At 42.1% G+C, this 27,703-nt stretch overlaps 1 protein-coding gene and 2 non-coding genes across 7 annotated transcripts; all 3 read right to left on the reverse strand.

Annotated features, from left to right (window-relative positions):
- Positions 1-1,936: 1,936 nt before the first annotated feature.
- PABPC4 (poly(A) binding protein cytoplasmic 4) lies at positions 1,937-27,469 on the reverse strand. Of its 5 annotated transcripts, none has more exons than XM_073615280.1 (15): positions 26,891-27,469; positions 12,865-13,058; positions 12,658-12,773; positions 12,126-12,265; positions 11,788-11,882; positions 11,509-11,646; positions 10,264-10,359; positions 9,678-9,950; positions 9,078-9,165; positions 8,562-8,678; positions 8,142-8,260; positions 4,565-4,658; positions 4,350-4,480; positions 3,108-3,207; positions 1,937-2,232 (listed from the first exon to the last, which is right to left on the reverse strand). In XM_073615280.1, the coding sequence occupies exons 1-14, from the start codon at positions 27,081-27,083 to the stop codon at positions 3,121-3,123; spliced, it is 1,881 nt and encodes a 626-aa protein (XP_073471381.1). In that variant the 5' UTR covers positions 27,084-27,469; the 3' UTR covers positions 1,937-2,232; positions 3,108-3,120. The 5 variants fall into 5 exon arrangements, with proteins under 5 accessions (XP_073471381.1, XP_073471380.1, XP_073471382.1 ...); XM_073615279.1 differs by having other exon boundaries at positions 4,565-4,661; positions 26,891-27,468; XM_073615281.1 differs by having other exon boundaries at positions 4,565-4,661; positions 27,321-27,433.
- Positions 8,393-8,524, reverse strand: LOC141130747 (small nucleolar RNA SNORA55). Its single transcript, XR_012242509.1, has one exon. It is a non-coding gene; the product is annotated as a small nucleolar RNA SNORA55 (small nucleolar RNA).
- On the reverse strand, positions 10,038-10,166 carry LOC141130746 (small nucleolar RNA SNORA55). The gene has a single exon (XR_012242508.1). It is a non-coding gene; the product is annotated as a small nucleolar RNA SNORA55 (small nucleolar RNA).
- Positions 27,470-27,703: the final 234 nt, after the last annotated feature.

Below are 27,703 nucleotides of genomic sequence, written 5' to 3' on the forward strand. Positions count from 1 at the left end.
TAAATATCATAACCATAGATTGTGTGCAATAATATAAAAAGAATCACAAGTTTATATTAATATGCACATATATATATCTATACATCTATATATAATGTAGAACATATCAAAAAGTCCGAAGTGAACAAAAAAGTCCATTAATGCGATCATAGTAGATCCCAGTGACTTCCTTCTCGACAGTGATACTGTGAATTTGCCACCAAGTGTTATCCTACACCAATCACACTAAATAAACTAATCAGAGTTCATGGCTGGTATTATAAACCAGCAACTGCGCCTCTGAGTAATCTCCTGCTCTTAACCGCAACACTGCGAGCTGTCCTCTCCAGATCTTACAGACAGGCAGCACATGGATATGAAATGGAAAGAGGCTCCAATAGTGTGATAACGTATAAAAAGGCTTTATTGCTATAAAATCATCCACTTACATTGTACAAGTGTACGACCCAACACCAGGGAATAAAGGCTTGTAGTTATTGCCAGTCGTCTCCGGTCACTAACACAATACCGTGAACTGCGAGTACGATCCTGGCTAGCGTGGTGATGTTAGCATCCTTGCCCTTTCCTACGCGTTTCATCATACATCTTCCCAGAGCGGCAGCTCATTATGAAATACTTGCTACAGGACAAAGACCCCGGAGCTGCACCCACACACCGCTGAGAGGGCTGAAATCTTCTCTGGTGTTTCTTCTGGGTTCCCGGGCTCTGGAACTGAGTGGCCAGAGCCACGATGACGTCACTCCTGCGCATGCGTGTGGGAGCCACTGGTCACAGCACTGAAGAAATGGCACGGTTGGTTGTTCTTTCAGAGCACATGAGCCAATGTCAATGGCGGGGGTATACAGTACCTCCTAAAAACGGTGCACGTTTAGGAGATATTTACAGTACCTTTTTATAGGCTTACCTATAGAAACAAACAATACAGGGGAGTTTACTTCCTCTTTAAAGAATAAATTCACCTTTGGGAACACGTTACTCCCGTTTTTAGGGTAAAAATGTTCTCACTGCTACAGCCCCTATCCGATCTACCTGATCCCCCCACACATGACAGCAGTACAGGGAGAAGTTCACCCTACTAGCTGTCACTTGCTTAAATCAGCGCAGCCGTGCTGATTACTGGTGCAATGCTTTACAGGCTCAAAATAAATAAATGCACATTTCTTTTTACCTACAAAAAAAGAGTGCATTTTTTTAAGTGAACTTACCCTTAACCACTTCAGCCCCAGAAGACTTTACCCCTTTCCTGACTAGAGCACTTTTTACAATTTGGCACTGCGTCGCTTTAACTGACAAATGCGCGGTCATGCAATGCTGTACCCAAACAAAAAATTTGCATCCTTTTTTTCCCACAGAGCTTTTTTTGAGTGGTATTTGATCACCTCTGGTTTTTATTTTTTGTGCTATAAACGAAAAAATTGACAATTTTGTAAAAAAAAAAAAATATTTTTTTAGTTTTTGCTATAATAATTATCCCCCAAATTAAAAAAAAAAAAAAAAACAAACAAACACATTTCTTCATCAGTTTAGGCCAATATGTATTCTACATTTTTTTTATGGCATTTTTATTATTATTTTTTTTTTTTTACTAGTAATGGCAGTGATCTGCGATTTTTAGCAGTATTCCAGCAGACAAATCAGACACTTGACACATTTTTGGGACCATTGACATTTATAGAGCGATTGCAAATTCCAGCAATGCAATTATACTTTGAAGTATTGCATATATTAAAAAATAAAAAAAAAAATATTATTAGGAAATGCTTTCGATAGTTCCCTACATGAATTGTTTTTAGGAAGTATTTCTTATGCTATTTTTATGTGTAAAAACTTACCACTGTTCACTGTGCAAACTGGTTGTGTTTACTACCACACAGGTGGAAACCATAAAATTCATACCGCTTATGTGCTTTTAGATTTCAAGAATCAGACAGAAACATGCAATTTTTGAAATATTTTATTATTTCACTGAGAAACCATTTGGATGTTAATATTCAAACGTCTCCATATTTAAAACTGCAAAATCCTTTGCAATCTGAAGAAAACTTCAGGATCTCCAGTGAAAGGATCCTAGAGGCAACTTATTATCCCAACAGCATAAAGCGACATAGTGCATAGTCCTCATGTTTAACAAACGAGACAGTATCTCTGGCAGAGATAAGCAGCGTGTAAAGGAGACTCCTAGTGGAGATTTCCCAAACACTCCAAAATTCTGAGATTTGGCTTCTGTATTCCCTGCAATAAAATATAAAGTTGTCAAGCACTCAACCATAAAAACAAGTACAAAGGAGGGAGAGTATTCATCAGGTTGGTGATTTGTTCTACTAGTATTGGTGAATGTGTTCAGTTTGTGTGGAGGCTGCATCGTCAGAAGAAAAAAGTGAAGGCTACTGCAAAATCACACATCTTATACAGGGGCCGATTTATGAAAACTGGAGTTTGTTTCATAAGTAAGATTACTTGTTTCGTTTAAAATATGGACTTGAATTATTTGTTACATAAATCACCAGTCCCATGACTGACCCAGGTGACTGAAATAAACAATAGCGCGAGCTATACAGAGAGCGAGAGATATACATCACTACGTACTCATGAACACTGCTATTATGTACTCTTAAAAAGAAGAAGTACAGCCAAAGCTTGGCTTCTCCTGTGGATCAAAGGAATGCAGTTAATTCAGCACTCCTGTGATCCATTTTCAGCAAACAGCACGCTGTCGGCTGACGTCACAGAGCTCATCCAAGCACGGGGAAAGATCGTGACCATATGGCCGGGATCCGCCCGCATGCCTGGAACGGCACCCAGCCTCTTAGCAATCTGCTGAAAACCTGGGCCAGCCGCTCCCACCCGCTCCACAGCCCAGCACTCAGCGCGTGGGGGGAGGGGATGCGACAGAGCAGAGAGTCAAGTCCCTGGCTCTCTGCTCAGGGAGCCCTGAGTAACGAATGAATGGCTGTGTTCGATGGCTCGGTTCTCAGTGGTAGAACCAGCAAGGGGACTGATGCTGCATCCACCTAGGTAAGTTATTAAAAAACAAAAATCCCATACTTCACTTTTAACATCAGTGGGGTGATTTGGATAAACTGTTGATAAGCAAGCATTACACTTACAGATTGTCCTGGTTCAGGAGGTAGCAGCAACGATTCCCACCTTCTGAGCAGCATCTTTCTTGGCTTGATGAGCTTGCAAAACAGCAACTGCTTCCTCCACCTGTTTAAGGTAAAATTAAAGCTATATATGTATCACTAAGAACTGACAACCAAACAGCAGATCATGGTGGCGAGTAACTGTTAAGGCCTGGCTAGTGGCTCAGGACTTGAACTTTTGAGCACTGTTAATACTACTGCACACATAAAAAGGTGATTTCCATGTTTAATCAGTATAAAACCAGGCAAATTCTGACAATCAAATACATGTAAAAATCTGTATTTTGCACATAAATGCACATTCTTTCATTTTTTTTTACACTAGGAGCCTGCAAAGCATTGCATGAATTTTTTTTTTTTTTTTTTATTGAGTTTTATTGCTATCGCAAGGAACAAATAGGAAAACAAAAAGGGTGGAAGGGAGGAGAGGTGACAGGACAAACTGTTGCCAAAAAGACACAAAAGATTTAAAAAATAGGGGTGTGTCTTTTCTTGCCGATTCTCTCTCTCTCATTGGCAGCTTGTGAACTTCAGCACTAACTCTTCTGTCAGCCTTCTTCTCTAGCTAAGCCACGTCATACAATCAAGGATGTATATGTTTTAATTATAGAAAACGACATAGCTGTTGAAACTAAGGAGAGGGGGAAAGTTTCCAAAAAGAGGCAGGGACTTGCTCTGGCATTCAACAAAATGGTGGCCTCCAGCAAGAACACAGGAGCAACGCTGGAGGGAATTTACAGCACACACTAATGTTGTAATTGGCAGCATATTATTGTGGAATGTATGTTCTTTTGTTAAAGAACATTGTTATGGGTAAAGTTCCGCTTTAGGTCACAGATTCAGAACAAGTATGCAGGTTAGCAGTTGTGACTTCATTCTGACTTGCCTTACTGGCATGCTTGTTCCAAGTTAATGTCTCAGAGCGTTGAAGCCAGAGGCAGCCAGGTAGGCAATGCATTAATAGGTTAGCCATGACAGCCTCAGTATTTCTCTAAACTCTTTTCCTATAAATTGATTGGATACATTTTCTTAGACCTCAGGAAAACAAAATAACTTGTGGACAAAGTATTGCAGTGCAATGTTAGAATTGGATCTAAAATGATAGGATTTGTGTTTTAAAGGTACTATGCAGGTTGGAAACACGGTTTAAGATTTTTTGATAGATATAAAAAGCAGGTTGTACACCTTTAAGTAGTAGACAATTACCTTTGAACGCAGAGACTCTGGGGATTCCAGCATGTGTAGCAGCTCTGAATTGTCAATCTCCAGCAGCATTCCTGTAATCTTACCCGCCAATGAGGGATGCATGACTTGAATAAGAGGGAAGAGACGTTCTCCTAACATTAAGCAAAGACAAGAATTACATACACACAAACCAATATACAAAGCATACCTGCGGGCAAGAACTGGGTGTCACTCACCTAACATCTGTTTTTGTTCTTGGGGTGGAGCAGCAGCTAACATTGAGGCCGTTAGAGGCTCCTGTCCCTGTACATGGACTGCAGGTTGAGGTGTCTGCTGGGGAAAAAAATAAAACATATACATATATATACACACATACACATATATACATACACACATACATACATACACACACACACACAATACATACACACACAATACAATCAGTGCATCTGGAGAGTATTCACAGCGCTTCACTTTTTCCACATTTTGTTATGTTAGAGCCTTATTCCAAAATGGATTATTTTCCGCAAAATTCTACAAATAATACCTCATAATGACAACATGAAAGATGTTTGTCTAAAATCTTTGCAAATGTATTAAAAATAAAACAAAATAAAATCATATGTACAGCCTTTGCCATGACACTCAAAATTGAGCTCGTTCATCCTGTTTCCACTGATCACCCTTAGGATGCTTCTACAAGTCCACCTGTGATAAATTCAGTTGACTGGACATGATTTGGAAGGGCACACACCTGTCTATATAAAGGTCCCACAGTTAACAGTGCATGTCAGAGCACAAACCAAGCCATGAAGTACAAAGAATTGTCTGTAGACCTCAGAGATAGGATTGTATCAAGGCACATATCTGGGGAAGGGTACAGAAAAAAATTCTGCAGCATTGAAGGTCCCAATGAGCACAGTGGCATCCATCATTCGTAAATGGAAGAGGTTTGGAATCACCAGGATTCTTCCTAGAGCGGGCCACCCGATCAAACTGAGCGATCGCGGGAGAAGGGCCTTAGTCAGGGAGGTGAACAAGAACCCCATGGTCACTCTGACAGAGCTCCAGCATTTCTCGGTGGGGAGAGGAGTACCTTTCAGACCCACCATCTTTGCAGCACTCAATCCGGCCTGTATTGTAGAGTGGCCAGACAGAAGCCACTCAGTAAAAGGCACATGACAGCCCACCTGAAGTAGTTTGCCAAAAGGCACCTGAAGGACTCTCAGACAATGAGAAATAAAATTCTCTGGTCTGATGAAACAAAGATTGAACTCTTTGGCCTGAATGGCAAGCGTCATGTCTGGAGGAAATCAGGCACCGCTCATTATCCGGCAAATATCACCCCTACAGTGAAGCAAGGTGGTGGCAGCATCATGCTGCAGGGGGATGTTTTTCAGTGGCAGGAACTGGGAGAATAGTCAGGATCGAGGGAAAGATGAATGCAGCAATGTACAGAGAGACATCCTTGATGAAAACCTGCTTCAGAGCACTCTGGACCTCAGACTGGGGCGAAGGTTCATCTTCCAACAGGAAAACGACCCTAAGCACACAGCCAAGATAACAAAGCAGGGGCTACGGGACAACTCTGAATGTCTCCGAGTGGCCCAGCCAGAGCCCAGACTTGAACCTGATTGAACATCTCTGGAGAGATCTGAAAATGGCTGTACACTGACGCTCCCCATCCAACCTGATGGAGCTTGAGAGGTCCTGCAAAGAAGAATGGGAGAAACTGTCCAAAAATAGGTGTGCCAAGCTTGTAGCATCATACTCAAAAGGACATGATGCTGTAATTGGTGCAAAAGGAGGCTTCAACAAAGTATTGCACAAAGGCTGTGAATACTTTGCAAATTAATAAAAAAAAATTACGTACCTAAGATTTCACACAAACTTCTTTCACGTAATTATAGGGTATAGTTTGTAGAATTTGGAGGAAAATAATTAATTTAATCTGTTTTGGAATAAGGCTGTAACATAAAAAATGTGGAAAAACTGAAGCGCTGTGAATACTTTCCAGATGCACTGTTTGTATATATATACACAGTTGTGCTCATAAGTTAACATACCCTGGCAGAACTTATGATTTTGGCCATTCTTTAGAGAATATGAATGATAACACAAAGTTGGATGGAGTGGCCATCTCAGTCTCCTGACCTCAATATCATTGAGCCACTCTGGGAAGATCTCAAAACGTGCAGTTCATGCAAGACAGCCCAAGAATTTACAGGAACTGGAGGCTTTTTGCCAAGAGGAATGGGCAGCTTTACCATCTGAGAAGATAAAGAGACTTATCCACAAATGACTTCAAGCTGTCATTGATGTTAAAAGGGGGAAATGCACGGTATTAAGAACTGGGGTATGAAAACTTTTGATCAGGGTCATTTGGGTAGTTTCTGTTGTGATTATGCTTTTGAAATCAAATTCTGCCAGGGGTATGTAAACTTATGAGCACAACGGTATATATATTTTAATAGAACCACCTCATGTCATTAAAGGATGTTATTTTTTTTACAAAAAACACAGGTACGCGTTTTTATTTTTCCTAGGAGCCTGGAAAGCTGATCGCTGATGCCATGCAGGTCTCCTGCAGACTCAGTGTGAGCTGTCTGCCCTGTACATCGTATGTTCACACTGACCGGAAGACTTAATGAACTACCACAACGCCGTGGTAGTTTGAGAACTACAAGCCGAAAAAAAGTGTCAGGACTTAAAGTTCATTCACACCCAGAGCTCTGTAAATGAATTATGCAGCCGTCTGGGCAGAGCCTCACACAACCATGCTGTTTTCCAAAAGTGACAACATTATCCTTTATTAAAATGCAGATTTCTTATACATACTACAAACAGTAGGTAGGGTCAGCCAACATTTAACTTCATATTTTCTTCTAAAAATTTCCAATTCAACAAATGTTGTTTAGACTTGGAAATTGTTTTCCACAGAAATGGACATTTACCGGTACCTAATGAAAGCCAACAAATGTCACTAGTGCAAATACCTTCATTTGACTTGGTATTAGCATCATGTAATCACCTTTATATTAAAGTCCATACTGGGAGAAAGAAACTGGTGGTGACAAGAGCTTTATGGAATGAGACAACCAACCCGCAACCCTTTATACATATACAATGGACGATTTTTCCTCTTTCCAGGTGTGCCAGCTCTCTCCATCGATCCGACATCCATTTGGCTCACTGCCCGCCCCCAGGAGCTCCAGGGTTAGACTGGCACACTACCATCATCCTGTATGGGCTTGTGATCGATTCACCTAATGTCATCAGTCTTCAGTTTTCCAATAAACGATTGCCGCTTTGAAATTCTAATCTGTCTCTACCTACTTACTAGAACAGCACTCCATCTGCTGAATTGTGAGTTCTAAACGGCCCACTAGATGGCACTTCTATACACACACAGAAATTGCATGCGATTTGCACCAGTTTTTTGTATTTACGCAAATTCCCCCGCAAAGTATCGGTACTCGGTATCGACGAGTACTTGACCGAAAGTATCGGTACGTGTACTCGCTGATTAAATAAACAGCACAAAACACTGCTTTTCTAAATCATTGGTTCTTCCTAGGTGATCAGAAATATTTTGGTCTATCTTGCATTGGTTATTTAGGACTGTTTTATAATAAAAAAAATAAAATAAAAAAAAAAAAACACACTTTATGCAATGAGTGTACAATGAAGTTGTGTCAAAAGATGAAGGCTTTTATTATAACTTTATTATACAAGAGATAGTGGGGCAATGTGGGTTGAGCAACCTAAGTCCATATTGCACACAGAGCCTAACAAATATTTAGTAAAACAAACCTGTAGTGGTTGCACTCCAGGGAGTGGACATCGTGTATATTTGTACTGAGGCACAGGTCGGGATGGTGGAACAGTAACTGGCTGACGAGGTCCCATTGTCTGAGTAGCAGAAGAAACCCCTATGGAGAAAAGTAAGGAAATTAAAGGAGGACTGAATTTTCACAAATAAGAGATGGCAATAAAATCTATGCTCACAATGACGAACTAAAGCAAAATAAAAGCATTCAGTACATCAATACATACAAGTATCTATGTGTTGCAGAGGTGTAGAGACGGAACACAAGGTGCAACATGCTCTGTCTGGATTTCCTCAGCTATTATTTTCGCACAGAAAGCAACTCTTCCCCGCACCATGGAACTGGAGCAGGATAAGTTTATAGTGCTCTTAGAGAAAACACAGAAATTACCAGATTGCCTTACCAACTCTCTGGGCTACGCTGGAGATACCACGTGTGCCCTGAGAACTCGAAGGTGGGATATGGCGTATTGACTGGCGGGGGCCACTCTGTCGCACTGTGTTAGGCATGGGCTGAAAGCCTGAAAAGAACATTTAAAAAACAAAACACAACATGAATAAACATACTGGTGAAAAAGTATGTGCCGAGCTTGAGAGTAATGCACAGACCTATATTTTGCCTTTTTCTGTTGAAATCTACACCTCACTTGTACCTACAAACCTCTACCTCATGTTTCCAAAATGTTTTACAAATAAATGTCAAAAGGTGAAAACACCTGTGTTATTTTCATCCAACAAATAGAAATGGTGGCAAAGTCACCTAGTGAACAAACAGGACCTACTGTGTATTATCTTCATGCAGTGATTACTGCTGAGAAAAAAAAAAAAACATATCCAATTAGGTTTGTCAGTGGGTTGCCCTATAAGAACGTTTCTCAAGCGATCGACCCATCTCTTGGCAATCACACCTAAATGCTTACCCTGAGGACGTCCTGCTTGCTGCCATCGTGGGCCAGGGCGCATTTGAGCTATATGATTAGGAGCGTAGTATGCAGGTCTGCTTTGAGCCTGAAGAGAGATAAATGCAATTACAGGGGGTCCCCGGGTTACAAACAAGTTAGGGACTGTAGGTTTGTTCTTAAGTTGAATCTGTTTGTAAGTCGGAACAGGTACATTTTTTAAGTGTAGCTCCAGCCAAAAAAACTATTTTTAAGCTTTTTGGATAACATAGGGAAGGGTTAACACCCCTATAACATTTGTTTTGCTGTCTGTGCCCCTGTTAAGAAGATTTCACTTCACTTTCTGTCCCAATGACAATTGGATTTTGAAAATTTTGGGTTGTTGTGGAAACAAGCCTTGGTGATAAAGCATCAGTGGAGGTACCTTTTCCCCATAATAGCTCTTACAGGAGAGAATTTCCCTTCCTAGGGGTAGATTTCCTCTCACTTCCTGTTGTCTCCCTCCGTTTGTAAGTAGGAGTCGTTTGTAAGTCGGATGTTTGTAACTAGGGGACCCCCTGTACACACATTTAAGACCATGCAATTTAAACTTATAAGGCTACTTTCAGATACCAAACCAACCTGCGGAACTGCTGGCACAAAGTACCCTCCGGGAGCTGGTTGAAATTGGCTAATTAAAGTATTGGCAGGCAGGGCCCTCATTCCAGCTATACGTTGCATATACTGATTCGTAAGATGAGCTTTTCTTTCTTCCTTTCTTTGAGCCAATGCAACATAAAGAGGCTTTGAGCCTACAATTCTTCCATTCATTTCAGTGACTGCTTTAGTGGCTTCTTCAGGTGAGGAAAAGCAAACAAATCCAAATCCTTTGCTGCGTCCATCCTCCAGCATTACCTGAAGGAGAAAAATCACATACGATTGTAGTGAAACTCCAAAGGTGTGTTCAGAATTACTTGGTACATTTACACCAAGTGAATGTTTGCATGTGGCAAAGGTGTAGAGACAGAACACAAGGTAAACCATGCTCTGTCTGGATTTCCTCAGCATTTCTTTTGCACTGGAAAACCTCCCCCTGCACTACACAGCAGGGACAGGATGAGTTAACAGTGCACATTTTATGACTGCCAAAAGGCTAAATCTACAGATGACATGAATGGAGCAAAATGTCTACAATGGTTTATATTATCCAGCAAAGAGCTCCTCTCACCTTGGCACTTGTTATTGACCCAAACGGGGAAAACTCCTTCCGCAGCTTCTCATCATCAATTGTGTCATCCAGATTTTTAATATATAAATTTACACCCTGGGAACAAACAAGAAACTATTAACATGCATAAGGAATTGGATAGCTATAACAGACAAAATATTATAGAATACAACAGTTACCTACATCAAAACACTTGTAGGATCAACTAGGAAGCTGGATGAATATCTGGAAATACAAATGTGATAAACCCAGAAGTCATCGTTTTGCAACAAGTGGAGTCTGAGTGAGCTTTGTCAACACTGACTTCTGAGGTGTTAGGATACCAACTCTGTTCCTGTCCAGTAGGGAAGTTTTGAGTGTCATAATTCACCAGAGTGTTTAACACCTTCTATTGTATTAATAATTCTATAAAATAAATTAGAAACCTACAGGAAGAGCAGGAGTGTCACAGTGGCCACAGCAGGTGTGCAGACTCAAAAGCACACATCTAACTAAGGGATGCGGCGGTCAGGGGCGTGGCCGATCTGCACTTTGTCAATGGATGCACACAGCCTGGCTGAGGACCACCTGCACATGTGTCCCCTGAGGAGCAGAGAGCACTGGTGGGGACTACAGAAGGGGAGACAAGGGACCATTCTGTGCAATACAATTGCACAGAGCAGTTAAGTATAACATGTTTTTTAATGAAATATTTTACTTCATGACTGAGAAACAAAATTCTTCTTAGAGCCTTATAACACCAGAAGAAAAAAAAATAAAAAAATAAACACACCACAAAAGCAAGTGTATACACAGACCAGAGTTTTAACTAGATCCTGCCCCTGTGCTTATGAGTATGGCACAAGTAGTTATATTATGTGCCTCTTATTTTGGGCCAGGCTGTATTGCAGTGGAATACGATGAATGGCCACAAAGACTTTGCCCAGAGGAATTAGACCAAGTCACATTCTTTTGAGCATGTCAATAAGAAATTGTGGCCTGAACTTCCTATTTTAGGTGAACTGCATAATGCAGTTCCCTTCATGCTTTTTGAAAAGTGTCTGAATGACCTTCCACTTTGCCCAAAGCAACCATGTCCGGTACGGCTTTCCTGGTGTGCTGGTAGAAAAACCTTACTTACATGGTCCTTTTAAACACTGATAAACGTCATCTCTCAAGACTGAACATGGGCTCTTTTGTAATTAGCAGATATAGAGATATATATATATATATATATATATATATATATATTAATTATACACACACCTGATAGCGGCTGATTCTCTCCTGCTTCAACTGCTCAAATCGCCGTTTCAGCTCTGCTTGTCGCTCAACCTTTTTTTGCGCTCTGCCGACAAACATCACCTTTCCATTGACATCTTTTCCATTCATGTCATCCACGGCCTAGTACAAACAACCATTTGTTAGAGAAATCATAGATACAGGCCCCCACACTGGATAGCACAAGATCTGTAGAGCTCCCGAGCACCTGGCACTCCCCTGCAAACATTCTCTGTCTGCCTGGTCCTTCAAGGGAGCTCTTACCTTATTTGCATCTTCATGTTTTTCAAAGCTGACAAAGCCAAACCCTTTGGACTTGCCACTGGGGTCAGTCATCACCTTAACGCTCAGAGTCTTGCCTACAGCCAAGAGACACCAGTTAACCACAGAGGTCACAGGGTCACAGCATGCAGGTGCACGGCACACGCATGATACCAGGTGCCCACATGCGGGAGCAGAGTTAGAGAACTCAAAAGGTTAACCACGGCATATGCGTGAAACCAGATGCCCACATGCACGAGCAGAGCCAAGGAGCTCATGAGTTTATTCACACGCTAAGCCAGAAGCAAGTGCCCACTTATTAGGATCAGAAATTCAGTTACCGTATTTGCTGAAAGTCTCCTTTAGTCGCTCATCATCCATGTCCTCTCCAAAATTCTTGATGTAAACGTTTGTGAATTCCTTAGCTTTGGCTCCAAGTTCTGCCTCCCTCTCCCGCCTGCATTTAAAACGCCCAACAAACCTGCAAAACAAACATCACAAATATTTTGCACCACGTTTGTAAATGTACAGTAAAAACAGTTATTCCCCAACATCCTGGAAGAAACACTTGCAGCTATGCTTTGGTATGGCAGAACATACATTTCAAACTTAAATTAAAAGTCCACACAAAAACCAGATGTACAGGAATATAGGGCTTTAAGTATTGCATACCAGTAGAAATTCATTAATAATAAATTCCCATTTTAAACACTTCATGCCCAAGCACCAATGCCAGCCATAACTTGACTGAAGCTTGTTTCCCTGTAAATCGTTCCTCAGTGTAGACTAAACAGTTCAAATGCAAAAGCCCACTAAAAACTTCTAGAAAAGAAGTCCACGTTCTACAATCCCTCACAGCACAACTCCTCTCACACTTTGCGGTCGTTCAGCAGCATGCCGTTCATCTTCTCTATGGCTCTGTCTGCAGCGTCTTGTGTCTCAAAGTGCACAAAAGCGTACCCCTTGGAGCCATTCTCATCACACACCACCTGTAGGAGAGTGGGTGTTAGAGGAGTCCTTGGTATAGCAAAAAAAGCATCCCAATAATAGTAGACAAAAATGTCAAGCTCAGAAACTAACCTTACATGAAAGAATGTTGCCAAACGCAGAAAAAGTGTCATAAAGTGCTTTGTTATCTATTGATTTATCAAGGTTCTTTATGAAAACATTGCCCACGCCAGATTTTCTAAGAGATGGATCCCGCTGTGACCACATAATCCGGATCGGCTTTCCTTTTATCACATCAAAGTTCATAGTGTCCAGAGCCCGTTCAGCTGCAAACAAAAAAAGACATCCTTTTTAGAATACAGTTGCACGTTTTGTTTGTGTTGCTTTGAAGTTAGGAGCTCTAGATTGCTTCAATGTTAAACTCTAGGTAAAACACTAAATGTACAGTTGAAAAGAATGAACTATTTTATCAGACAAAAGAGTTAAAATTCTGCAATTCCATTCATGTAATCCAAGTGCTCCTTCCAGACAGCACATCTTGGTGGTCCCTGTTCAGACTACACTGCAGTTAAAGCAGAACAGTTTCCCAAAACAACTACAATCAAGACATGCCATGAACGGTCACAGTTGCTTTGGCTCTCAAACAAACTGTCAAACCATCTAATAAAGGCTAACATGGCAGCTTCCTTGATTGTAAAGGATAGGAGAGTTTAGTTCCGTTTCAAGCTATGCAGTGTGCTGTATTGTGTTTATATTGTGACTAACAGTATTGCACAAAGCCATAAAACTCCCTATGAGAACATTGCTGTGCAGGAGATTCCTGGAGCCTGATTTCAAAACACAATCAGGTACCAAGTCTAAATGTATTTTAAATCATATGTGTAATTGTGATTTTTAAAGTGACCCTGTCACTAGCCAGCAGAAGTTGAACCAGAACAACCCCATAACAGAAGAGGAAGAATACTTAATCTTTCAACAGAACATTAACCACTTCCCGACCGCCTCACGCACATTTACAGAGGCAGTTTGGCTCCCCTGCACAAATCGCCATACCTGTACGTCGGCTCCTTTAACCACTTCAGTCTCGGAAGAATTTACCCCCTTCCTGACCAGAGCACTTTTTGCGATTCTTTAACTGACAATTGCGTGGTCGTGCGATGTGGCTCCCAAGCAAAATCGACGCCCTTTTTTCCCACAAATAGAGCTTTCTTCTGGTGGTATTTGATCGCCTCGGCGGTTTTTATTTTTTTGCGCTATAAACAAAAATAGAGCGACGATTTTGAAAAAAAACGCATTATTTTTTACTTTTTGCTATAATAAATATCCCCCAAAAATATATATAAAAAAAAATGTTTTCCCTCAGTTTAGGCCGATACGTATTCTTCTACATATTTTTGGTAAGGAAAAAAAACAAAACAAAAATCGCAATAAGCGATTATTGATCAGAATGCGCAAAAGTTAGTGTTTACAAAATAGGGGAGTTTTATGGCATTTTTATTAATATATATATATATATATATATATATATATATATATATATATATATTTTTTTTTAAAATGGCGGCGATCAGCGATTTTTATCGTGACTGCGACTTTATGGAGGACACATCGGACATTTTTGACACATTTTTGGGACCATTGTCATTTATACAGCAATCAGTGCTATAAAAATGCAGATTCCTGTGTAAAAGACACTGGCAGTGAAGGGGTTAACCACTAGGTGGCAGTGTAGGGGCTAAGTGTGTCCTAGGGGCGTGTTTCTAACTGTGGGGGGTTGGGCTGTGTGTGACACGACACTGATCTCTGCTCCGATGACAGGGAGCAGAGATCGAGTGACACTGTCACTAGGCAGAACGGGGAGATGCTGTTTACATCAGCATCTCCCCGTTCTTCCTCCCCGTGAGGCGATCGCGGGTATCCCCGCAGTGATCGAGTCCGTGTGACCCGACTCACGGAGCCTGCCGGTGGCGCGCGCGCCCGCTGGCCGCCTCTTAAAGGGCAACGTACAGGTACGCGATTCTGCCTGTACGTGCCCTTCTGCCGACGTATATCGTCGTGAGGCGGTCGGCAAGCGGTTAAGGGCCATAGCAGGCACGCGGCCACCCGCAATTGCGGGCACGAGAGCCAGAATAGGGATTTGTGTGTGTAAACACACAAATCCCCATTCTGAGGGGAGAGGCAGATCTGCTGTTCCTAGTAATTAGGAACAGCAATAGGTCTCCTCCAGTCAGTACACTGCCCCCACAGTTAGAAACACAAAAAAAAACATTTAATCCCTTGAGCGCCTCCTAGTGTTAACCCCTTCACACTGTAATCAGTGCATTTTTATAGCATTGATCGCTGTATAAATGTCAATGGTCCCAAAAAAGTGTCAAAAGTGTCTGATCTGTCCACCGCAATGTCGCAGTTCTGCTAAAAATTGCAGATCACTGCCATTACTAGTAAAAAAATTAAAATAATAATAAAAATACCATAAATCTATCCCCAATTTTGTAGATGATATAACTTTTGCGCAAAACACTTAATATACCCTTTTGCGATTTTTTAACAAAAATATGCAGAATAATACATATTGGCCTAAACAGATGAATACGTTTGTTTGTTTTTTTTTGGGACATTATAAAAAAATGTTTTTTTCCCCAAAATAGTTGCTCTTTTTTGTATATAGCACAAAAAAATAAAAACCGCAGAGGTGATCATATACAACCAAAAGAAAGCTCTATTTGTGGGGAAAAAAAAAGGACATCAATTTTATTTGGGTACAGGGTCACACAACTGCGCAATTGTCAGTTAAATTGACGCAGTGCCGTATCGCAAAAAATGGTCTGTTCATTGAGGAGCCAAATCTTCCGAAGCTGAAGTGGTTAAGATCAAAAAACCTTCTGCCTTTACAACTCCTTTAATCTTCAAGTGATCTCATTAGGACTACTGTCACACAGCCATGCCTACTTCAATCTAGAAAAAAATATAGTACCTTGGTAATTAACTGCAATATACATTTTCGCAGTGAAAAGGGCTTAATTTCCTGAAGTATTAGGCAGCATTATAGTGTAAGGAAGGGCAGCCTTTATTCACTGGAGAACTGCCTGGGGCCTCATTCATGCCAAAGCAACAGGTTCAGTTTAACCTAACCCTCCTCAGTAGCATATATCCAACTTACTTTTTACTCCTCTAGCCAGGAGCGACAAAGTCCAGTCTAAACTAAAAGTCACAGCTCAAACAGAGCTACTGAATTCCCATGTGGCAAAGCTGATTGGCCTAGCGCTGTCAGATGCAGCAAGTTACATGCTCCTCGATACAGAGAAGTACTGGAATTACTACTGTAGTGAAGTACTACTGTAATGCACTGCAGCAAGTCACATGCTCCTCTATAAAGAGAAGTACTGGAATTACTACTGTAGTGAAGTACTACTGTAATGCACTGCAGGCACTTCCTTTAGGTCTTTTTATTGCATATTCACACTTGACAACCTGAGCTTTCACTTGTTCAAAAGTAACGAAGGATTTGATCATTCAACTACTGAAGAGCTGGGACTACTAATATTGTATGGGAAGTTTATTTACAATATACGAAGTACCAGTATATTAAAAATATGCAGGTCAGCCACAGTTCATATGTACACAGGTCAAGCATGTGGGAGCAGCTGACATTTATGAGTTTATTTTTAGCTAGGTAGATTTATGACCTGGTTACAGCTGAAGAGAACACCCTGGGGCTACTGCATATTATTAGTAACTAGCAAAAAAAGGCTCTGTAATAACTGAATATGTACCTCAACATAATCTGTCCACTGGCAAAAACGTATGTGAACTGACCAAATGAATGCACAATATTTGAACACACTTTATTGGAATTTTGGGTACAGAAAATGAAAGAACTAAGCACACACAATAAGGAAATGATGCACTGAAAGGTTCAAGGTTTAGGTAGAGACCTAAAACAGCATCAATGTTACTAGATGACACAGAGAACATTGTAATACAAAATAAATCTTAGGGAACCTGTCAGCATAGAAATACTGAAGCTGTGACTGCTGACTTGTTTTAGATGCTACATATGCTCTGGGGCTGTAATCCTAAGCCCCGGTTCACACTGAGGCAGCGCGACTGCCTCAGGCGACCTGGACATGACAAGGGCGTCGACTTGCAAAATTACTTCTATATAGAAATCTATGCAAGTCGCCCCCAAAGTAGTACAGGAACCTTTTTCTAAGTCGGAGCGACTTGCGTCGCTCCGATTAGAACGGTTCCATTGTACAGAACGGGAAGCTACTTGTTAGGCGACTAGGCCGCCTGACAAGTCGTCCTAGTGTGAACCGACCCTTATTCTTCCCTTACTATTAGAGTGATAGTAAAGTCTTTTTTTGTTTAAAAATAATAAACGTGTCATACTTACCTGCTCTGTGCAGTGGTTTTGCACAGAACAGCCTAGAGCCTTCTCTTCTCGGGTCCCTCACTGGAACTCCTGCCCCCACAGCAAGCAGCTTGCTATGGGGGCAGCCGAGCTGCAGCTCTGGGTGTCCATTCAGAGATGGAGCCGCAGCTCGGCCCCACACCCTCTCTCGTTGGCTCACTGACTTTGACAGCAGCGGGAGCCATTGGCACTGCTGCTGTCTCAGCCAATAAGGAGATAAGGCCAGCCGAGACTCTTGTGCAACATCCCTGGATCAAGATGGGGCTCAGGTAAGTATGGGGGGGGGGGGGTCCTGCTGCACACAGAAGGCGTTTTACCTAGAATGCATGACGGTAAAAAAAAAAACCTTCTGACTTTAGAACCTAAATCAGATGTAAACTATAAATAAATGACACCGAGCTTATTAAAGCACTTGGTAAACAAGTGCCATTATTTAACAATAAAATACTACTTTTCAGCATGTGTTGCATCTTAGTGCTGTTTATCTGAAGCCTTTTTTGCAGCCCCTTCCTGAATGCTGCCTGTGTCAGCTGCAACAAGTCTGAGTACGAAAACCAAAGAGTGCAAAATCTGGTGCAACTCCACATAGAAACCAATCAGCTTCCAGGTTTTATTATATAAGGGGTTGTAAAGGTACGTGTTTTTTCACCTGAATGCATTCTATGCATTCAGGTGAAAAAACACCTGTCAGTGACTGGCCCCTCAGCCCCCGTTTCACTTACCTGAACCCTCGAACTTGACCCGTTGGGGACATGCTATCTCTCTGCCGGGGTTCTCGGCTCTTGATTGGATAGATTGATAGCAGCGCAGTCATTGGCTCCTGCTGCTGTCAATCGAATCCAACGACGCGAGCGCCAGGGCCGAGTTTTGCATTCGGCCTCCATGGACGCCGAATGCTGGACTTGGGAGTGCGCCCGCAAGGTAACCCCCTCGGGGGGGTTATCAGATGTGGGGAGGAGCCGCCGTGGGGGCCCCAGAAGAGCAGGTTCGGGGCCACTCTGTGCAAAAGCTGCACAGTGGAGGTAAGTATATGTTTGCTATTTTTACTTTTATTTTTATTTACCTTTACAATCACTTTAATTGAACAAGCTGACATTAGAATCTGATTGGCTACCATGCACAGTTGTACCAGATTCTGAGTGCACCAGCTTTAGTAAATCTACCCATGAGTGTTGTATACAGTTCTTTAGGTGGCCAAAGATGGAAAATCAACTGGTTCAGAAGAGACCCAAACTTTGATCCATGTGTGGCCACTGTGGCTGAACAGAAGTTAATCTACAAATCGACTTCTGATCAAGCACCCTGTCAGTAAATTTTTGATCAATCAGTGCTGCAGCACTAATTAGTGTATTCTGATGGCAGAGGAGTCTCCCCACTGTCAGAATACACACATCGAATGTGTGGATGCGGGAATCATTGAATGAAAAAAACTGACCCGTGTATGATGACCAACTTTAATAGGAGCCCTGGCTGTGACATTATTCAAATCTTTGTGCAGGCCCTGTAAAAACGTATGCAAAATTTAATGGTCTTAAGGCTAGCTTATGCAATACCCAAAAACAAAAATGTAATAAAATTGCACCTTACAATTGATTGGGTGTGGTGGCTGCATCAGTTTGTTTAGGCTTTTTTCCTTTATTTCACCTGGTGATTTGGCTGGCAACAGATAGAAGTTAGTATTAAGACTACAAGATTAACTGGACTTGACTAACAACTTGAAGCTGAACGCCAACTAACACTTTATAAGCTGTTACAGTAAGTTTTTTCCTTTTAGGATAAAGTTTTTACATAAATAAAACCTAATCATTGTAAGCACCCTTGTCAGTGTTAAATTGTTTGTCTCAACCCTCTAACTCCCAATTTGTCAGGACAGCGTGGTCCATTAAAGCAAGTTAACAGACTAAGGCCCCTTTCACACGGGCGTTCCTTCTGTCCCTTTTTTATTATCCATCAGTTAATGGATGAAAAACAGACAGCAATGCATTGCAATGGGCAAATTGATGCAAACAGATGATCAACCCTTTATATCCTTACTGGCTGGATCAGCAGATGAAAATAATGGAAAAAAGCCTAAGAGAAAACGAACACAGACACCACATCTAAAAATTGGTAAGTTAAAATGTAAGGTTTCCGTTTTTGGGTTTAATATCGCTTTTTCGATTAATCAAAACAATAATCAGCTAACTAATCGATTATGAAAATAATGGTTAGTTGCAGTCCTTCTTTTAACCTCTATCCAATACAATGTTTAAAGTGTTAGTTCATCTTTACAGAAAGAATTAAAAAGGTGAACGCCACACACCCTTCCGCAGTACATACTTCCAGGGATGTTTATACTGTCAGTGTCAACGCAGCCAGGCCAGCCTTACATTTTTTTCTCCGTGCAGCCCTTCTGGGACAGAACAGGTTGATTCTGATTGGTCTGTCCAGGAATTGGCACACAGAGAAGAGAGGGGATTTCAAATCGCTGGACTTGCTGCATGAACCCTGACAACTCAGCATGCCCAGAGGCAAGTACAGTGAGGAGCACAGGGGGTGGGGGAGGGTGTATGGTGTCAGTTAATCTTATCACTTTTTCTGGAAAAGTGAACTAAAGTGTTTGTAAAGGCTCAAGGTTTCTTACCTTCGAATGCATGAAGGTAAAACACCTTCTCTGAGCAGCATCCTCCCCAGTCCCCCAATACTTACCTGAGCCCCATCTCGGTCCAGCGACTGCTCCCTGGAGACTCTACCTCATTGGCTAAGACAGCAGAGGGAGCCATTGGCTCCCACTGCTGTAAATCACATCCACTGAGCCAGGAGAGAGGGGGCAGGGCCAAGACACAACTGTCTGTGAATGGACACGCAGAGCTGCAGCGAGCCTCCTCAGGTGCACCCATAGCAAGCTGCTTGCTCTGGGGGCAGGAGCGCTGGCAAGGGACCCAAGAAGAGGAGATCAGGGCTGCTCTGTGCAAAACCACTACACAGAGCAGGTATGACACGGTTTACTTAATCAAACTGCCTGAAATTCTATAATCATGCCTATTGAACTTAAGCGGAGTTTTGCAAAAAAAAAAATTTTTTAGATGTCAGCAGCTGCAAATACTACAGCAACTGACTTTTAAAATAAAGACACTTACCTGTCCCGGGGTCCAGCGATGTCGGCACCCGAGACCGAACCGTCCCTCGATCCTCGGGTGCTGCCGCCGCTATTCTCACTGAGGGAATCAGGAAGTGAAGCGTTGTGGCTTCACTGCCCGGTTCCCTACTGCGCATGCGCGAGTCGCGCTGCGTGTCTACACTGGTTCCCGTTGTGTTGTGGGAACTGTGTATTTCCCACAACACAACGGGGGTGGGCGGGGGTTTTGCAGCTAGCTGCTCCCCGAAGTGGGTGCAGATACCTGTATTATACAGGTATCTGCACCCCCCTCCCCCCTGAAAGGTGCCAATTGTGACACCGGAGGGGGGGAGGAATCCGATGAGCGGAAGTTCCACTTTAGGGTGGAACTCCGCTTTAGTTTTTGGTCCTAACTGCTTAGAAGCCCATACCTACATCAAGCATCTGTAGGGAGGGGAGAGGAGGGTCCCTTCTCTCCCATCACCTTTCAGAGCTCTCCTCGCTGAACTCTGCAGAGTAACTTCAGCTCTCTGGCTTCTTTTTTGTGAACGCTCAGATAAGCCATCTAAATTCTGGACATTGAATGGACAACAGCAGATAAACAGGTACAACGTATGTAGGAGCATTAGTTTCATCTCTATCACCTGACAATAGACCCTTCACTTGGTGTATATAAGGATTTAGAGAAGTACAAGAGGTTTACCACACTTTAATCTTCAGAGGAACGCAAGCTTTATTGATTAAAATCCAGATAATACAAATATCACAGAACAAAAATATATTTGGTTATGACGAAACACGTTAACCACTGTGCTGTTATCCTGTATTTTGGGTCAGTGATGTTTGTATTATCTGGATTTTAAGCAATACATCTTACATTTCTACAAAAATTGGAGTGCAGTCAACCTCTTGTGCTTATCTGGATTGCTCAAGTCATGGACTGGCACCTATTCGTCCAGAGCAGGGGTCTATTGGGTATGTATCACCTCGAGTGGTATTTACCTGTTCATTTCTAATATATGTAAGGGTTTACATCTACTTTAAAGTGGAACTTCAGTCAAAAAAAAAAAAAAAAAGCACAATCCTTTTTTTCCCCTAGTTTTGACAGGTACCTGCTCCCAACCTCTGCTCATATCACCTAGGTGATCCCAGTGAAAATTCTCCCTGCAACCTTCTAGGACACATCACAGGTTCCAGCAGGCTGCGAGACCATTCACAGGGTGTAGCACAACTCACGTATGAGCAGTATGAAGGAGTCACTGCTGGCTTCTCACAGTTAACATGCTAGCACTGGAATCCCTGGACAGGTGTCTGTTTTTACAATTGTTGTAGCTACTGACCATTAATTTTTGGAAATTTGGCTGAAGAACCACTTTAAGTTGTATTGTGTATGACCAGCTTAAAGTGGTTCTAAAAGGCAGAAGGTTTTTTTATCTTAATACATTCTACGCATTAAGGTAAAAACCCCTCAGTGTGCAGCAGCCCCCTCTCGATCCAGCGATGTTGCAGGAGAGCCTCGGCTGTCCAGGACTCTCCCTCCTGATTGGCTGAGACACAGCAGCTGGCGCCACTGGCTCCCGCTGCTGTCAAAGTCAGTGAGCCAATGAGGAGTGAGAGGGGGCAGGGCCAGGCCACGGCTCTGTCTCTGAATGGAAACAGAGCAGCGGCTCAGCTGCTTGCTGTGGGGGCAGGAGGGAGGAAGGGACCCGAGAAGTGGAGGCCCTGGCCTGCTCTGTGCATAATCACTGCACAGAGCAGGTAAGTATAACATTATTTTTAAACAAAAAAAAAAGGACTTTAAAGCGGAGTTCCACCCAGAAATGGAACTTCCACTTATCCAGTTCCTCCCTCCCTTCAGTGTCACATTTGGCACCTTTCAGGGGGGAGCAGACACCTGTCTAATCCAAGTATTTGCTCCCACTTCCAGCAAAAGATCGCCACAGTATCTGCAGCAATCTACACCATGTCCAGCCCCTCCTCCACCCCCCACCCCACCCCCCGCTGTCTTCTGGGAGACACACAGGTCCCAGAAGACAGCAGGAACCAGTCAGAATGCGCAAGCGCAGTAGGGAAACAGGCTGTGAAGCCGCAAGGCTTCACTTCCCCATTCCCTTACTGAAGATGCCGGAGCCAAGGGAGGGGTCGGCTTTGGGTGAGGACATCACGTGCACCCTGGAGAGGTAAGTGCCCTTATGTTAAAAGTCAGCAGCTGCAGTATTTGTAGCTGCTGACTTAATTTATTTTTTTTTTGCAGGTGGAACTCCGCTTTATGACTGAAACAACTAATTATGAAATGAGTTTTCATAATCAATCGGCGAGTAACATAATGGGGTTAAAAAACTAAAATGAGCCCTTTATAGTACAAAAAGAGCAAATAATCGCTACTGTAAATATTATTTTAACACTTCTACAAAAAAAAAAAAAAAAAAACCCTTACAGTAGCGATTATCTGTTTTTTTTTGTACTATAAAGGGCTAATTTTAGTTTTTTTAACCCCATTATGTTACTAAACGTCTTTGACTTGGTTCACATCTGTGTGTTTTTAGCAGAAACACAATACAGTTCATTTACATGGTTTCCTGTGGGACACGTTCACATCTATGCTTTTTTCAGCCTCTGCATATTTGGAAAGGGTCAGGGACTTTTTTTTTTTTTTTTTTTTTATTACGCAAAATGGTGCTTTTTTTGGTTCAATAGACTTCAATGGAGAAGCTACAGAAAAGCATGTAATGCGTTTTTGCAGCAATTTGTGTTTTTTAATCTGCCCAACAAATTGGCCAAAAAAAAAATGCAAAAACGCAAATCGCAGCAAAATGACATGCGCAAAAATCAAAAAAACGCACAGAAAAAAGCACTGCAGAAACAGATCAAAAGCAAACTGCATAGGTGTGTACCGAGCCTTATGTTGGCCACACAGATCAATTTTCAGGTGAGAATATTCAGACGAAACATCTTTGTACTTTCGCTGAATGAAAGAATGTTTGAAATTTTCACTTGTTTTTAACATTCTGTTTTTAAAATGATTGTAATTTCTGAACGAAAACCACATACACTGTCTGAAAATTTCTTTGACCAAGAAATTTTCTATTACCAAATTTTCCCATCACTGTGGATGAAAATGAACGTCGATTTGACCCCACTAACGATTAGAAAATGAAACTTTCCTAAAATCACTTTTGAAGGAAGACTTCGTTTTTTTTTTTTAATAAAAAAATGTGATCTCCGAGTCTGATATTTACGATTCACCCTTTAATAGTATATACACTATCTCTCTCCTCTAATAGTATATACATTATCTCTCTCCTCTAATAGTATATACCAGGAATAAGCAATTAGCGGACCTCCAGCTGTTGCAAAACTACAAGTCCCATCATACCTCTGGGTGTCATGCTTGTGGCTGTCAGTCTTGCTATGCCTCATGGGACTTGTAGTTCTGCAACAGCTGGAGGTCCGCTAATTGCATATCCCTGGTATATACACCATCTCTCTCCTCTTATAGTATATATACACCCACCATCTCACTCCTCTTATAGTATATATACACCCACCATCTCACTCCTCTTATAGTATATATACACCCACCATCTCACTCCTCTTATAGTATATATACACCCACCATCTCACTCCTCTTATAGTATATATACACCCACCATCTCACTCCTCTTATAGTATATATACACCCACCATCTCACTCCTCTTATAGTATATACACACCCACCATCTCACTCCTCTTATAGTATATATACACACCCACCATCTCACTCCTCTTATAGTATATATACACACCCACCATCTCACTCCTCTTATAGTATATATACACACCCACCATCTCACTCCTCTTATAGTATATATACACACCCACCATCTCACTCCTCTTATAGTATATATACACACCCACCATCTCACTCCTCTTATAGTATATATACACACCCACCATCTCACTCCTCTTATAGTATATATACACACCCACCATCTCACTCCTCTTATAGTATATATACACACCCACCATCTCACTCCTCTTATAGTATATATACACACCCACCATCTCACTCCTCTTATAGTATATATACACACCCACCATCTCACTCCTCTTATAGTATATATACACACCCACCATCTCACTCCTCTTATAGTATATATACACACCCACCATCTCACTCCTCTTATAGTATATATACACACCCACCATCTCACTCCTCTTATAGTATATATACACACCCACCATCTCACTCCTCTTATAGTATATATACACACCCACCATCTCACTCCTCTTATAGTATATATACACACCCACCATCTCACTCCTCTTATAGTATATATACACACCCACCATCTCACTTCTCTTATAGTATATATACACACCCACCATCTCACTCCTCTTATAGTATATATACACCATCTCACTCCTCTTATAGTATATATACACCATCTCACTCCTCTTATAGTATATATACACCATCTCACTCCTCTTATAGTATATATACACCATCTCACTCCTCTTATAGTATATATACACCATCTCACTCCTCTTATAGTATATATACACCATCTCACTCCTCTTATAGTATATATACACCATCTCACTCCTCTTATAGTATATATACACCATCTTATAGTATATATACACCATCTCACTCCTCTTATAGTATATATACACCATCTCACTCCTCTTATAGTATATATACACCATCTCACTCCTCTTATAGTATATATACACCATCTCACTCCTCTTATAGTATATATACACCATCTCACTCCTCTTATAGTATATATACACCATCTCACTCCTCTTATAGTATATATACACCATCTCACTCCTCTTATAGTATATATACACCATCTCACTCCTCTTATAGTATATATACACCATCTTATAGTATATATACACCATCTCACTCCTCTTATAGTATATATACACCATCTCACTCCTCTTATAGTATATATACACCATCTCACTCCTCTTATAGTATATATATACACCATCTCACTCCTCTTATAGTATACATACATCATCTCACTCCTCTTATAGTATACATACAGTATCTCACTCCTCTTATAGTACATACAGTATCTCACTCCTCTTATAGTACATACAGTATCTCACTCCTCTTATAGTACATACAGTATCTCACTCCTCTTATAGTACATACAGTATCTCACTCCTCTTATAGTACATACAGTATCTCACTCCTCTTATAGTACATACAGTATCTCTCTCCTCTTATAGTATATACAGTATCTCTATCTCTCGCCTCTTATATACAGTATATCTCCTCTAATAGTATATACAGTATCTCTCTTCTGTCTGTTATTCTCAGAGTGGATTAGATATTTTGCCCCCTAATCATATAGTTGGTTATTTATATTTACCACTGCAGAGAGATTTAAAGCGGGGGTCCACCCACACCGCCAAAAAAAAAAAAAAAAAAAAATTAAAAGCTGGCAGCTACAAATACTGCAGCTGCTGACTTTTAATACATGGCCACTTACCTGTCCCAGGGTCCAGCGATGTCGGCAGGCGACGCCAAGAACCCGCTCGGTTCTCGGCAGCTGCCGCCGCCATCCTAGGTGAGGGAATCAGGAAGTGAAGCGTTGCGGCTTCACTTCCCGGTTCCCTACTGCGCATGCTCGAATCGCGCTGCGCGTCCCAAGTGGTCCCCGCTCTCTCCTGGGAGCTGTGTATTTCCCAGGAGACAGCGCGGTGGGGACGGGAAGAGGCGTAGACTCCCATGGGAGTCTATGCCAGAAGTGGGTGCAAATACCTGTCTTAGACAGGTATCTGCACCCCCCTCCCCCCTGAAAGGTGCCAAATGTGACACCGGAGCGGGGGGAGGGTTCCGAAAAGTGGAAGTTCCATTTTTGCGTGGAACTCCGCTTTAAGAATAAATTGCCTTTTTTTCAAACTTTACATATTAACTAAATTATACACCACACTTTTTTTAAGGTTAACAGATTAATCGAAACAATAATTGGCCAACTAACCGATTATGAAAATAATCGTTAATTGCAGCCCTACTCTAATATCACTTTGAGCTTGGGTTCACACTTGTGCGATGCACACACAGCATGTGTCACACAGAAATCACAGCACATTCCTGTGCACATCACGTGTATGTCTGTGTGGTGCGATTTCAACCATACATTTTGCATGGCTAAAATCGCATCCGCACCAAAACAGTGCAGGACCCTCCCTGCACCTGAATCCCATTGCATGGGTGTTCACACCCACGTGATGCGATTCTGGCAATCGCATTTTGCAATCTGTTTCAGGGTGTCGTTAAGATAACATTGACACCCGCAGCAGATCGCATGAATGCCATGCGACTGCAATGCGGTGCAGGAAATGCACAGGATTCGCTGCGTTTGCCACATCACAAGTGTGAACCAGGGCTAAATGTGACTATACAATGTGATTATGCAATCACCTCTAGAGCCGACTAATTCCATGGCTTACATGATTGGATACAAGCTGAATGAATTGTTTTGGTAAAATTAAAAGATTGTAACGTGTATAACAACTTCATGGCTATCCAGTTTTGAGTAACCAGGTTGCAAAATGGGCCTAATCCAAACGGGAGCTAGTAGCCTTTGGATCCTTATCTAGTGCAGTGCGTGTCAGCTCCTATGCCCAGGTGTGGCCCACTCACCATCTGCAGGCTGCTGGAAGTTGACATAGGCATATCCGAGCGATCTCCGAGTGATCATGTCCCTGCACACTCGTATAGACAGGACAGGTCCTGCAGGACTGAACTTCTCATACAGCATGGCCTCCGTGACATCAGGGTGCAGGTCCCCCACATACAGGGACGCCATAGGGTAGCTGCTGGTAGCAGTGTGCATCTCCCAACCCTCAACTCAGCCAACAAGGAGAAGGACTCGGTCTCCACAGGAGAAATACCAGGCTTCTTAAGGCGAGAGGCAACAGGTGTGTGGTGAGCGGGGTACAGGGGGGTTGCAGACAGAGCGCGGCCTAGGCAGGGACAGCACAGCGTGGACGATGGAAGAGAGCAGCGTGTGTGTGGAGCGAAGTGTGCTTTCACTGGTGTTTGGTGAAGGGACCGGGGGGTTATTACTTGCTTTAGGCTCTATGGAACGAGCGTCGTACGGTTACCCCTTCGTCTTTATAGTAGTTTTTTTACGCCCCGGTCACCCACGGGAAAGCACGTTCTAGCCAGCACCCCGCTGCGCAGGGAGGACGAGAGAGACCGGAGGAGGCTGGATGGGCTGCTTTTATATCCAGGTCTCAGGAAAGCCGGTGTGCTGACAATTCACAGCGCCCTCTGCTGCTCGCCAGGGGCATAGCGAAATGGCGTTCTATTACCGATGAATTATTTTATGTGGAGCAAATTGTTCCAATGTTGTGCTTATCTAATGGCGTGAAATAGTATTAAAGTGGTTGTAAACTCTTTTGTGTGACTTCTACCTATAGGTAAGCCTATAATAAGGCTTACCTATAGGTA

This window comes from Aquarana catesbeiana, linkage group LG02, assembly GCF_042186555.1.
Source record: "Aquarana catesbeiana isolate 2022-GZ linkage group LG02, ASM4218655v1, whole genome shotgun sequence".
NCBI lineage: Eukaryota > Metazoa > Chordata > Amphibia > Anura > Ranidae > Aquarana > Aquarana catesbeiana.

Excerpts from the sequence above, each read along its gene's own strand:
- PABPC4 (XM_073615279.1), bottom strand. The coding sequence starts at position 27,083 with ATGCACACTGCTACCAGCAGCTACCCTATGGCGTCCCTGTATGTGGGG. Across the intron at positions 13,059-26,890 it reads CTTCCAGCAGCCTGCAGATG|CTGAACGGGCTCTGGACACT; the intron begins GTGAGTGGGCCA and ends TTTTGTTTGCAG. Across the intron at positions 3,208-4,349 it reads CAGAGTCTCTGCGTTCAAAG|GTGGAGGAAGCAGTTGCTGT; the intron begins GTAATTGTCTAC and ends TACCTTAAACAG.